General features: G+C 36.5%; 1 protein-coding gene and 2 long non-coding RNA genes across 4 annotated transcripts; 2 read left to right on the plus strand and 1 right to left on the minus strand.

The window, feature by feature from the left end:
- Positions 1 to 1,400: 1,400 nt before the first annotated feature.
- LOC127942593 (trypsin-2-like) lies at positions 1,401 to 4,590 on the minus strand. The gene is made up of 6 exons (XM_052538418.1): positions 4,496 to 4,590; positions 3,193 to 3,213; positions 2,953 to 3,118; positions 2,599 to 2,867; positions 2,358 to 2,500; positions 1,401 to 1,982 (listed from the first exon to the last, which is right to left on the minus strand). Exons 1-6 carry the CDS (start codon positions 4,548 to 4,550, stop codon positions 1,641 to 1,643), a joined length of 996 nt encoding a protein of 331 aa, XP_052394378.1. The 5' UTR covers positions 4,551 to 4,590; the 3' UTR covers positions 1,401 to 1,640.
- A 2,775-nt stretch (positions 4,591 to 7,365) lies between these two features.
- LOC127942747 (uncharacterized) lies at positions 7,366 to 9,278 on the plus strand. Its single transcript, XR_008149392.1, has 3 exons — positions 7,366 to 8,229; positions 8,323 to 8,389; positions 8,498 to 9,278. It is a non-coding gene; the product is annotated as an uncharacterized LOC127942747 (long non-coding RNA).
- A 55-nt stretch (positions 9,279 to 9,333) lies between these two features.
- On the plus strand, positions 9,334 to 13,370 carry LOC127942753 (uncharacterized). 2 transcript variants are annotated; one of them, XR_008149399.1, is made up of 3 exons: positions 9,334 to 9,648; positions 11,090 to 11,175; positions 12,136 to 13,370. It is a non-coding gene; the product is annotated as an uncharacterized LOC127942753 (long non-coding RNA). The 2 variants fall into 2 exon arrangements; XR_008149395.1 differs by lacking the exon at positions 9,334 to 9,648 and having other exon boundaries at positions 10,010 to 11,175.
- Positions 13,371 to 13,924: the final 554 nt, after the last annotated feature.

The raw sequence follows: 13,924 nt of genomic DNA on the forward strand, positions 1-13,924 counted from the left end.
AGCATGCATATGATCCTTTGTGTTAAGGTCTTTTAATTTTTGTTTAGTAGACTGTAGTCTAAGACTATCCTACATTTTAAACAGTTTTTTTTAAAATGTTACAATGTTATATCATAATGTTATTGTTGTTTTACTTCCTTCTTTTATCTCATTTTACAGTTACATTCATTTCGCAATCCGTCCCTTTGCGCCACCTGGCGGTAGTTTCGCGAATGATTTTAACACCGGACTGAATTACAGTTACCACCGCGGCACTGCCAGAAAGGCTGGCCACCTACTGTACTATCCACCACACACATAGAAATCTGTGAACACAAGAATCCTTAATGATGATTGACTGTTGTGGAGAAGTATGAAGAGTGTTGACTGTACTGTTATGATTCCAACAATCACAACACGAATAAGAAAGTAGACGAGCACAGCTCAAGACAAAAATAAACAAAACACAATAGATGGAAAAAACTGGTCGCTACAATAATACAAAATAAAAATAAAAATAAAATAACATTACAAAAAAATTCAAACTTTAGCAATGTGCAGACTCCTCATTTATTTTAGGACTGTTGGACATTTATTAACGATAATGATAAATAATATCTTCTAGGATTGGAAAACAAACCATTTTTTATTGCATGATTTGTCATTATATTGAGAAAAGATGTATTTTATAATAAAATCTTGTTAATAGAACATAATTCAGTGGGGAAAATAAGTATGTGGTGTCAATGCTTCACCGTAATAATGCATTTTGACAGATTTATTTTGTCTTTTTGATTTTCTTCCAGATTCTGCAATAAAACCCAATGAAAGTTGACAATGACAGAGCCATGCTTGTCCTGATAAAGAATTAATTGGAAATTTCATGTCAAATCTGAAGGAATTTGAATAATGCTTGGATATTTTTTTTTATAAATGCCCAATGTGTTAAAATGCATTTCATTTTCTCCTAAATTTCACAGTAAAACCCAGTTGACAAAAGTTGAGATGGAGAAAGCCATAGATACCCTGAGGAGGAATGTATTGGAAATTTCAGGTTAACTCTGAAGGAATTTGAATAATACTGGTAGAAAAAGCAGGAATCCACCAGTCATAATGCATTTTTTCAGACTTTGCCTTTATTTTTCTCCAAAATTCTACAGTACATCCCAGTGAAAGTTTTTATTTTTACAGGATAACAGCATGTTCTTACAATATAGGATACATATTTGAATGGGATAAAATGTTTTTTAAAATAATAAGTGCCGTGGGATGTGGACAGATTTTCCTTCTTGTTCGTCTCTAGCTGATCACTCGCCTGAACATGGTAAGTGATTAAAGATAATTACATTTTCAACCAGATAAGACCAGTATCTCAGATCACATCGCAATCATTGCAGAGCTCCAGAACCGATATCGGTTTTGCATATTGATTATAAAACACATAAACATAAAAATAATTGGTATCAGTAATTGGTATATATTGGTTTATTTCTACTATTTATGTAAATATCCTGAATCTCAGAGGACAAAAGCGTGCTAAACTTATTTATGATCTTACAATATCAATAAGACAGCTTTTTAAGATGATCACGTTTATAGAATGATAATGAATAAATAGCAAATATGACAATATAACTGCTTTTCTTCTGTTCAAGCGAAATTTAGGGAGTGAGAAACAGGGAGAAAGAAATGATGGAGAATGTAAGAGAAAGGGGGAATAAGAGGAAGTTGGGAACACTTCCGAAGTTGGAGTTGGATGTTTGATCTGTAGTTGGAGTTGGAGTTGGAGTTGGAGTTGGAGTTGCTTGTTGAATGCCATTTCTGAATACAACGAATCCAGGCGGGTTGCTGCCCGTGTAAGACTTGATCCAGTCCTGAAACTGAGAGACTTTGGCGAACACAGTGGGAAATGTGGGCTCAGCACATCCTTTCCCAAAACTCACAATGCCAGACTGAATCCACAGGGAGCTGTTGCTGCTGAGTATCGGACCTCCAGAGTCTCCCTGTATTGAGACACATTCAACATTTATATCTGTGACAGTATACAGTGAACAACTGTTACAGACACAAGTATTCTAGTGTTGGTCAAAGAATCATGGATGTGTGTCCGTCACTTCATACATATACATATATTCAAAAATGGTTGCTGTAATTTTAATTAGTTCCTATATCACACTGGTGTATGAGTAAGTGTTTGTTTTTTTAATAAGTTTGGTTTTATTTAGTTATTTAATGCCATAAAAGCAGGGTTTGGCATTATGATTATGATTGTGTGATTGGGTCTGAGGGAGTTTAGGGCGGGACTTTGATACCGCAGCTCCTCCTCTTGTAAATTGATTTGGATTAAAAAGGTTTCAAATGAATGACTGATGTCTTACCTGACATGGACCTTTTCCTCCCTGATTTAACAATCCAGCACAAAGCATATTGCTTGTGAAGGTCCCTTCATAAGCCTTTTCACAATCACTGTCGCTCACAATCGGTATCATCACCTCCTGCAGCATGTCAGGAAGCTGGAGGGCTGTGACACAGATCAGAGGACACATTTGATGGCTTAAAAATATTTCTAGGTAAATTATTGAGGTTTACAGTATAACTGGCAAGCAAATGTTCACCCACCTCCAGCTTGCAGTCTTCCCCATCCAGTGACCCAGCTCTCTGTCCCTCCACCAAACACACTCCCAGCCGCTGCCAGACAGACCGGCTTAATGTAATCAGAGAAAGTCACAGAGGAGGAGAGCTGGACCAGGGCTATATCGTTGTCAAAGGGAGGACTATTATAGTCAGGATGGTTAAAGACTTGACTCGCTGTCCTGGACGTCTCATCAGGGTTTGAGCCAGATTGACTCAGACGACCGAAGTACATCACAACGTCAGACAAAACGAAACTGTAAATAGATAAAGCTGCTTTAAACCCACTATTATCAATCTACAAATATATCTTAATCTTTATTTAAGCATTAAACGTCATACTCCTGGAAGCAGTGCGCTGCAGATAACACCCAGTCTTTATTGATGAGAGTCCCGCCACAGTTATGACTGAAGCCAGAGACATGAATGCTGACCTGCCACGGCCAAGAACCTGCCGTCGCATCCTCTCCTCCAACAATCTTGTTATTGAGAGGAGCTCGACCACATACTGATGATAGAAAACACCTCTCAGACACAGAAGATTCACAAGCTGTGAGTTGTATGACCATTACATAAACTTACCATCTAACTGGCAGAGTGAACCTGTGTGGAAAGATGAAGACAAAGACAAAGTAAGCAGAGAGTCATCCAGAAAGATCACTCTGTTAAACTGGTTTATGTAGTTTACCTGATACACCATTTGCATGAAAACAAGATAAAAATTTTCACCTGAACAAAGCTGTTTATGAATTTTAGTAAAATACCTGTTGAATAATTTCATAGTTGTGACATGAATGAAGTAACTAACCTAAATCAGGTCAGTCTCTCATGCTGCGCGTTTGTGAATTAGATACTTATGGGTTTCTATAGTTTAAATTTTAGTTTTAAAATGGCCATAAACATTTAGTGAGAGTCCCTGAATTATATAAAATAATTATGTCCCTGTCTTGTGACCAAAATAATAAACAAATCAAAACGATCTTTTAGCCTCTTTAAAGTCACACATCTGCATCCTGATTATTGGCGTACTGGAACTTGCCCAGTTTGTTTGGAGCAGTTTGCCCGTCTGAATCACAGCCTGTAAGTATGATTTATAATTGCTTTGATGTGCTTTTGAGCATGCAGAATACTGTATATAGTTTTGTGTTTCGTGTCGTGTATACAGTCAGTGTAGCTGTAAGTCTCTGGCTAACTCATGTTATAGTTCTGCTGATCAGCTGTGGGCCGCTAATGTCTAGAAAAGTGTCAATAAATATAGAACGTATGCTGTACTTGCTGTCATGATAAACGATGAGTCTAGTTCACTAGCAAGTGTCAAACTACTTTTTCCCCTCTGATTCGTTATTTTCAGAACGGAGTGAAGCACTATTATTATTATTATAAGATGTATTATTGATAAGCCGTGCTTCAGTCCTGGTGATGGGCATTCTGATTGTGATATGCGCTGTATGCAGTAGACCAATCACAACAGACCAATCAGAGCAGAGAAACAATATGCAGAGGAGGGGTTTGGGAAGCTGAATCTTCAAACTAATCATCTAAGAGTGGTTGAGAAATAACGTAAAATTAAATGCATATTATAAGAAAATTAAAGTGTTTTGACCTGTTGTTGGGAACTCCCAAAAGCACATTATGAACCTTTCAAATAGTATAATAAGAGCATTTTAAGCATTTGTAAAGACATTCATACAAATGCAAAATCTGTGTTTATCTACAAAACCAATTGAAGCATTTGACCATGTCTTTAGATCCAAATATGATTACACTGTCAAGTGTGTTCACAAAGGGTCTTAAACATGGCTTGGCAGCTAATAAACCATTAAAATAAACATTATTAAATGTATTTTTAACATTGTCATGTTGTAGGCTTTTTCTAAGCTCTCACCTGTTATGTAGAGAAGTGTGACTCCAGCAACACTCAAAGCACTGTTGAACTTCATCCTTCTGCTCTGCTCTGTGATCGCACTGCTGTTTCTCCACTGTCTGAGATGGAAAGCAAGTACCACTGCATTTATCAAGAGTTCTCAGTCTCCACCCCAACATTACGGCCATCTCTGACTCATATATTTTCCAAAAATATGTTTTCCTTTTCTTTTGTGGCTGAGTACGGGATGTCATAACCAGTTTTTATTCAAGTTAAAGAAAATCTCCAATCTATCATTCTTCATGATTTAGAGGAAGTGGATGATCGCTGGTTTCTCCAATGTCACACGACTGGTAAAACAAGACGACTTTCTGCAGTTGCCAGTGACATTATACTGGTTTAGTTTGCTCCTTTTGGACTTGATAGATCTCTTCTTATTACTTCACCTGCATCCTAATATTTGTGGACAGATTCTCCAAAGCATTTAAGCTGATACCCCTCAAGAAAAAAGGGCTAACTTGGTGCTTAAACATTTGTATAAATGCCTTAATTTTGGGGTGGAGTAACCCTTTAAGAAACAAGTTTTTTCAGATTAATGAGACATATCATTTGAATTAATAACGATACTGAAGAGTAATGACTGGAAGCTGCTAACCCGTCTCTATTTCTCTTGATTATTCTTGAAGATTTTTTATCTGTCCTCATGTCCCAACACTTGACACATGTAACATGTCGTAACTCTCCCTTTCTTTGCGTGATATTCTCAAATAAATAAATAAATAAAAACTGTCTTTAGTAAAACTGAAGTCACTTCAAGAATTACAATAAACAGAGCTGAAAAACACATAAGATATACTAATATAATATATTGTGAATAAGTACCTTTTCAACTCTCTTTTTTTATTGAATTAGAAGCATCCATTGAAAAAACCCACAACTAAACGCTTCCCAGAAAGTACACATGTCTGCAAGATGTCTGTTAAAGATCTCTTCATCTGGAAAGCATCTGTTGTGTACCAAAATCTGATATGTTCATCGGTCTTCAAGATGTCAGTTTTACATTCATTCTAAATCATAAGCATCTTAAAGACTACTTGACATCTTGATAGGAAATGTCCAATAGACGTATTGCAGATGAGCAAACACCCTAAAAAATACATTTTGCAGATATCAAATAGAGTCTCTGTGTTGAATGTGTGCTATTAATGCTTTAAGTTTAAAAATCAGTCACAATTGTAAATGCTATTGCCCTGTTTATGAGACATTTGCTGCTTCACCTTGACAGAGAAAAAGACTGCAGAGCACATTATAAGGATGTGCATCGCTCTCAGACTCATTCACAGAATTTTTTCCTGGTCACAATTCCGTCAAAGAGGAGTTTCACTGGAATGTAGGTCAGTGTTGTAGAAATCGGTTTAAATTAGGCTAATCTTATAAATGATGTTCACTTGATAACATCTTTCTGCGACCTCTGGAAGTAACCCAATAATACGAATATTTTTCAGGATTTCCAGTGTGTTTGGATGCATTGATGACAGGCATGTCCCCACCATCACACCTTCTGAAAATGAATCAGGTTAATGTATTGAATGGAAGGATGCCAGATGGAGGGGTAGTGCGTTATATATATATTTAATTTTATGTTTTATTTTTATTTCATTGTGTATTTATGAAGAGCAGACTATACATTAATACCTTATAAGGTATAGTTCAGCCCAATATATTGTGACTTTGGCGTGGGGTGCGTGGTTCAGCAAGGCTTGCAGCTGGAGACGAGTGGCTGTTTCTTGTGCCAGTGATTGGCGTGGAGAGTCCAGGGGCATGTTCTAGTTCAAAACGGTGTGCAACGTTTTGCTACCGTTTCCGTGTTAAACGTCATGTTTCCTGGAAACGGCGTGCACCGGTGTGTAACGGGGTTTGAGATGTGTTTTCTCTTGTTTGGTGGGTGTGTCAGAACTGCAGTCCAATCAGCAGCAACATGTAAATAAAGCACGCGGTATTAAAGTGAACTCGCACAATGGCTTCAAGGAAATTAATGTGTTCATTGAAGCTCGGTATACGACACAACTGAGGATATAAGAAGACATGTTTGTCATAAGTTTTATTGTAAAAATATAGGATATCAACATAAGTATGTAGTTGTTTATATTTTTAGCTTCATTGCAAGTGTATGACATTTGGTATAGAAATAAACAATGGTAATTAAGTGCGTTTCCTAAAAATGAGAAAGAAAATACGGGGTATTAAAACCGTATGAACTACAAATAAAGTCAGTATGTGAGGCTAAATAGATGGCTCCGAAAATTATTCAGAAAGAACACAAAGAATGGCCTTCTCACCTGCCATAGTTGCAACTCTTGCGTCATCAGAACAGTGTTTAACGCACCACCGTTTCTGTTTAAAAAACGTTGTGCAATGTTTTGTCGGGGCTGAACACAGCCCAGATAAAAAGGCGGGGAATGAGCTGGAGCAACGTGATCTCATGAGAATATGTGTGTGTTTTTACGTTAAATGTAGTTCTACCACACGTACACCCAGCAAACACAGAACGTTGTGAGGACGTTGCCAGTTAGTCGTCATTTGGTCAGCGCGACATTACTTTATGGCAACGTTGTGAGGACGTCGTGGTAAAGTTCCAATTTTTTAAATCTTGGCTAACTTCCCAGAAACGTCGTGGGCACGTACTCAAAAGACGTCGCTAGTTAGTCCCATTGGGGACGTTGTAGCGACGTGGTCAGCTGGTCTTCAGATAACTTTTAATATTATTGCACTAGATGTATTATTATTATTAAGATACCATTTGAACAGCATATTCTTTGGGAAATATACAAAAAAATTAATCAAGCATGTTAAAATAATATATATATATATATATATATATATATATATATATATATATATATATATATGCCATCAGTTTAAGAACAATAAAATAAACAATTTACTTAGCAAATGGTGATAATGTTTGTTAATGAAAGAGAGTACGGGACAAATTAACATTTAAACCTTAAACTAGCAGCGCACGTCACTTTCTGAGTGAAGTGCGCGACGTGCGCGTGCCCGTCATTTTGTAACGGTCAACTTCCAGCAGACGGACACGGAGGAAAGGTAAGTCCTATAAATCTACTTTTATTCATAGATTTTAACTGATATAACGTTAAATGCCATCAAAGAGGAGTAGTGTTTTGTATTTTTGTAGGTTTTCTCTTTCAATTTAATAAATAAATGCTCTGTTTGGTTAATTAGCTCAAAATCAGTCTCAGAGGTGGTCTAAGGTAACGGTAACTGTTAAAATCGAATATAACCTTACCTGTTTTAAATTATTTGAAATTTATCACTGTAAACTATACAGTATTAACTTTCTAATAATTAAATTTTTAACCGTAGTAACGTTAATTAGTTTGTTTGAATACCTGCTGCTTGAGCTTGATGATGCTCATGCTATCCATGCTGTGAACTTGAATATAATCCGATATAACGTTAAATATAAAGTTTAACGTTAATTAGACCGATGCTGCCGAAATCATGTTCAGTGTAACGTTATGTGGGATTAATAATTTCCCCTTTTCTCCCTCAAGTGGCAGGCTTGTAAACTCTGTCATCTGTTCATTATTGGTGTTGATGGTGTTTTTCACATGCATGCTTTTTAATGCTAGTTTAATTCTCAAATTGATCTGATACTTTCGTTTCACAAAAAGTAAACAAATTGTTCACTTTCTTAGGGCCTGACAACCACCAGTTGAGTCCATGATTCAGTGAGTTCCTTATAAGGAAATATATTCGTCACCACCTAGTAATTTAAATGTATTATTTATTGCTTTAAAATGAACACATATATTTATCATCAGGGGAAGAGACAGTCTGGGCAGCAGCAACAAGACAACTATTACAAGTAGAGATGGGTTTCAAGAACTGGTACTAATTTGGTTCCTGACTTGTTCAGTACTGAAAACATTTACATAAGGTACAGGATCAATAGTGCTGCTATCAGTATTCTTGTAACATTGATTCATTACCCTTTAGACACAACCACATATCCTCCAAATCATCTCTGCGTGGATGGCAGCAAGGATCCAGGATCAAGAGATCATTCTTCATGGAGACTGTTCCGCAGGAAGCAGTTTCTCCTGGGTGAAAAACTAAACCTGGTTGTTTCAGCATCACTCAGGCAAGACTAAATACTTTTAAATTGATTTCAGTTGGTTATGTGTTTCAGGTCATCTTGACCATTCTGCTGTCCTGGATGTAAGGCCGTGCTGGAACTACATTTCTCGTGGTTGAAAGATTTGTGCAGCGGTATCCAGACATATAACGCCCCATCACACGGGGCGTGAACGCCTCTCGTTTACTTTTAAATGAAGTGACGTCAAGCATGGTGAAATTAATTCTAGAAATTAATTCTAAATAGAAGTTGAAGACTTTTCAAGCACCAATGCAGCCGTCCTCCAGTCAGAACATCTTATGCAAATACCCAAGCGCAGACGCAAGCCAATCGAGTGCATGCAATACCAGAAAACTAATGTGATTGGCTGTCACTATGAGAAGAGACAGTAATTCTGATCCGATATCAGTGTCGTTTTTTGCAAAAAAAAATTTAAATCAATGTAGAATTTTCTATACTTCTGTGTAGGGATGTCAATTTTCAATCATTTCCATGATCGATCGTCGTTTAAATTAACAATCAAATAATCGATTAATCGTTAACCTTAATGCTGCAAAGTCTATTGCAGTAACACCCAGTCACTGGTATGACAGGATGTGCAAAAGTGTGTGTGTGTGTGTGTGTATATTATATATATATATAAAACTGTAAAATATATATTTTACAGTAAAGACCAAAAGTTTGGACACCTTCTCATTCAAAGAGTTTTCTTTATTTTCATGACTATGAAAGTTGTAGAGTCACACTGAAGGCATCTAGGGCTGTTTGACCAAGAAGGAGAGTGATGGGGTGCTGCTCCAGATGACCTGGCCTCCACAGTCACCGGACCTGAACCCAATCCAGATGGTTTAGGGGTGAGCTGGACCGCAGACAGAAGGCAAAAGGGCCAACAAGTGCTACGCATCTCTCGGGGAACTCCTTCAAGACTGTTGGAAGACCATTTCAGGTGACTACCTCTTGAAGCTCATCAAGAGAACGCCAAGAGTGTGCAAAGCAGTAATCAAAGCAAAAGGTGGCTACTTTGAAGAACCTAGAATATGACATATTTTCAGTTGTTTCACACTTTTTTGTTATGTATATAATTCCACATGTGTTAATTCATAGTTTTGATGCCTTCAGTGTGAATCTACAATTTTCGTAGTCATGAAAATAAAGAAAACTCTTTAAATGAGAAGGTGAGTCCAAACCTTTGGTCTCAAACTGATATATATATATATATATTAGACAGTTTCATCGGACGCATGCCCCTGGACCTAAGTTAACTTCCGGTCTGTGTTGTGTATATCGGTCTGGCTGCAGTGCCTTCTACAATCACAGTTAAAGGCAAGGTGATGAGTAAACTGAAGTTGGGCTCAGGTGGTTGTGTTGTGGGATGTGTTCCCATACATTTATTTATTTTTGGAGACTCGCCACAATTTTAAAACTTATCGATTTTCAAAAAGGCTTTGTTGAATAAACATGAGTAACGTTACGTACTGCACGTTTAATAATTCCTAACATTTATATGTTTAAATATAAAAACGAGGCACACGTGTTTTTATATCGCTGTATTTCTGAAGGAAGACTTGCATGTTATATGCCTGATAAAGCAGCGAGTGAGCGTAGCTCTGCTTTGTTTACAGCTGTTACTGGGGAAACCTCTATTTCTCGCGCTTTATGTCTATGCTTTAAAACATCTCCTGCTGGCAAAGGATGAATTTGCATTTTCATCAAGTCCACCTGATCCACACAGAAAACACATTTTGTTTGTTATCAAAAAATATCTACTCTAGAGGGACTTGGCTGTTGTTATTGATTCTATTTGGAAGTCTACCGGTTAGGTTAGGTCCACAAAAGCGCGCATGTGCAGTAACGTTTGTTTATGTTGTTGCCGTTGAAACCGTCTATATATATATATGTGTGTGTGTGTGTGTGTATAATGTATGTGTGTGTAAAATAAATTTCTTTTAAATTTATAGCACAGTAATGAAGGCAGCAACATGTGGTAGATGGGACAGAACAAGAATCTATCATTGTGCTAATGTATTATAATACGAAAGGGAATGGCTCCTATACAGCGTGCAGCACGTAAACACAACCAGTGCGCAGAATGATGCACTTGAAGCAACACAGAGTCACAGTGTGTAGCATTACTCACAGAAATGTTCAAAACACCAAAGGAAGAGATATTGTTGTGTATTATATGTGTGCAATATTTTGAGCCTTTTCTTTTAACAGTTTTAAATATCAGTTATTGTGCGCTCTTGAAGAGAGTTTCATTGTTTTGACTGTAGTAACTATGATGGGATGATACGCTAATCTGCCAATTCAATACTATCCCGATACTTGTGTGCCGATTCAATATATATTTATAATTATATATATATATAATTTAGCATTGTGATTATAGTTATATAACTATTGCAATTCGTGACTTATCCAAATTGTCTGTAAAATGATGTTTGTTTCTGTAGATTTGAGGGAAAGATTAAAAACAAGGAGGTCTGGGAACGACTGAAGGGATCTGACAGCAGGGAGGGAAGGAAGTTATCACCAGAATGTAAGTTCTTTGAGAATGTGTGCTTTGTTTATTACAAGTTGAGTTTTCATTTAAATGTAGCAATATTTAATTAATTACTCCAGTCTTCAGTGTCACATGATCTTCAGAAATCATTCTAATATGATGATTTACTGCTCAATAAATTTTTCTGATTATTATCAGTGTTGGAAACAGTTGTGCTGCCCAAACATTTTGTCTACACTACAGTTATATTTATTTATTATTTATTTTATTTATTTATTTTATTTGGGGGGGGGGGGGGGGGTTGGCTAATAGCAAGAATGCATAAAATTGAAAACCAGTGGTAGAGAAGACTTTTGTAATTTTACAAAAGATTACCTTTTTTTCAATGTTTTGAACTTTGTGTTTTATAAAATAATAATGAAGAAAAAATTCAACTTTCCAGAAATGCTAAGTTTTCTTCCCCATCATTTCTAATATGGGGTGCGCTTCCCTAAAACCAACTTTGTTCACAAAGTTCCTTCGTTACCAATAGAGTTCAGTGGAACTAAGGACCGTAGTAAGCTAACTGCAGATGTGATTTACATCATGTACGTCATGAGCAGATGTACACTTTGATCTTAGCGGCAATAATGCAATATAAATGCACTGATTTGTGATAATGAGCAATGTTTCCCGATCAGCAAATCAGTATATGAAAAAGATCATGTGACACTGAAGACTGGAGTAAAGTTACTGAAAAATTCAGCTTTGCCTCATAATTATTTCAATAAATATGTTTAAGTATATTCAAAAAAAGAGTATGAAAACTGTTATTTCTTTCTTTCTTTCTCTTTTTTTTTTTTTTTTTTTACAATTTAAATTTTTTTTTTAATCAAATTAATCTAGCCTTGGTGAGTAGAAGAGACTTCTCTTGAAAACCATAAAGAAAAGATTCCAGATTTTTGACTGGTTGTGAACATACATGAGCAACATTAACAAGATGATCCTCCCTTTCAGCTCAGAGGATGTTGACAGTGCAGGCCCAGGATGAAGAAGAAGAGGAGGAACGCGTTTAACAATTTTCTCATAAGCTTGCCATGTGTTATAATAAAAACAATGAACATGACTACAATAATATGCTAAATGTTATTAAAAGATTCCAGTTTGCAAGAAGTCTGAGTGTCTGACTCTACACTAGAGGAACTCTTTTCTGAAGAAGATCAGGTGCTGAGAAGGAGCTTTGTTCTACAGCAAAACACTGCATCAAGCCTCCTGTCCTTCCCTCAGAAGAGCCTGTCTTCTGCTGCTGGGGTAAGAAACACACTCTTCCTCTTCTCTATCAGCTGTCCAGCACCTAACTCTGCCTCCTCAGCACTGTCTGAAAGAGTCTTCTCCACAGTCAGTAATCACAGATCACAGATTCTTCTGAGAAAGTCGATATGCTCATTTTCTTAAAAAACTTTGTTTTTTCGGGTGGGACAAATAATACAGGAGAGATGCTAGAAATCTCTATATTGTTCATTTTTCATATCTTTACGCTTTATGAATGTTTTTCTTCTGAGAAGCTCAAAAATTATGGTTCTTTGGTAATTGCTTTATTGTTTAGTTTTATCCTCTGATAGTGAGCACAGAGCCCTGATCATGACATGCAAGAAAAAGAAAGAAATCCTGTCCATGATTTACTAATTCGTTCCCTCTATGTACTAACACGTGCACAATTACTTTTACATTTCATTGATTTGCTAAATCGTATGCACAATTTACTAATTCGTTATCTTGATGTATAAATAGTGTACACGTTTTAGCAAATCGAGGGAATGAAATAGAAAATCGTGCGCATGAATTAGCCTAAATTTTTTTCTGCATGTCGTGTAATTAAAGCACATCACCACCAGGAACCTCTTATAGGACGCTCACAGTTTTACTTTGTGCAGTATCTCTGTGCAGTATCTGCTGAATTGTTTCATATCTATTTATCATGTATTTTTTGTTGCACTAAATTATGTTGTATCAATAAGTTTACTGATAATTATTTTTAATTTTCACTAATAACGTCATTAACCATCTCCCCATCTTTAAGACAAAAATTTTCTATTGTTTATATTGTGTAATCTATGAATTGATGTGTTTAGTTTTCTGTGCTCATAACTTAGTAACATTTTGCATGGTTAAAGAACAGGTGCGATGTTCAAAATGTTTTGGCTTCGTATTTGTACAAAGTAGTGCTGAATAAATATTGATTTGTGAATGAATGCAGCGTGTTTTTGTCTATTTTATATTAGAATGTAATGTTTTTGTATTTGTTTGCATTGCATGTATGTAATTAATGTATTAACTATGAATCCCCTATAATTAGATTACAATTAGATTTCATAAGGTTTATTTTTTGCACCAGAGATGGATTGAGTATATTAGTTCTTTATGTATTTCAAGGTAATGGTGAGGTGAAAATATGAATTACCAATATGATCCTGTAATGTCACGTCCTCGTAACGTGCCAGTTTGGTCGTCAGGACATACTCATCACGTTCCAGCGACGTTCCACTATAACGTCGCCACGACGGATATGGGAATCACAAAGTTACGTCACTGGAACGTTATGTGGTACGTCGCTGAGACCAATATGGTATTTTATAGGAACGTCCTCATAACGTGACAGTTTGGTCGTTGGGACGTACTCATCACGTTCCAGCGACGTTCCACTATAACGTCGCCACGACGGATATGGGAATCACAAAGTTACGTCACTGGAACGTTATATGGTATGTCGCTGCGACCAATATGGTACTTTATAGTAACGTTCTCA

Source organism: Carassius gibelio, chromosome A3 (assembly GCF_023724105.1).
Source record: "Carassius gibelio isolate Cgi1373 ecotype wild population from Czech Republic chromosome A3, carGib1.2-hapl.c, whole genome shotgun sequence".
Lineage (NCBI taxonomy): Eukaryota > Metazoa > Chordata > Actinopteri > Cypriniformes > Cyprinidae > Carassius > Carassius gibelio.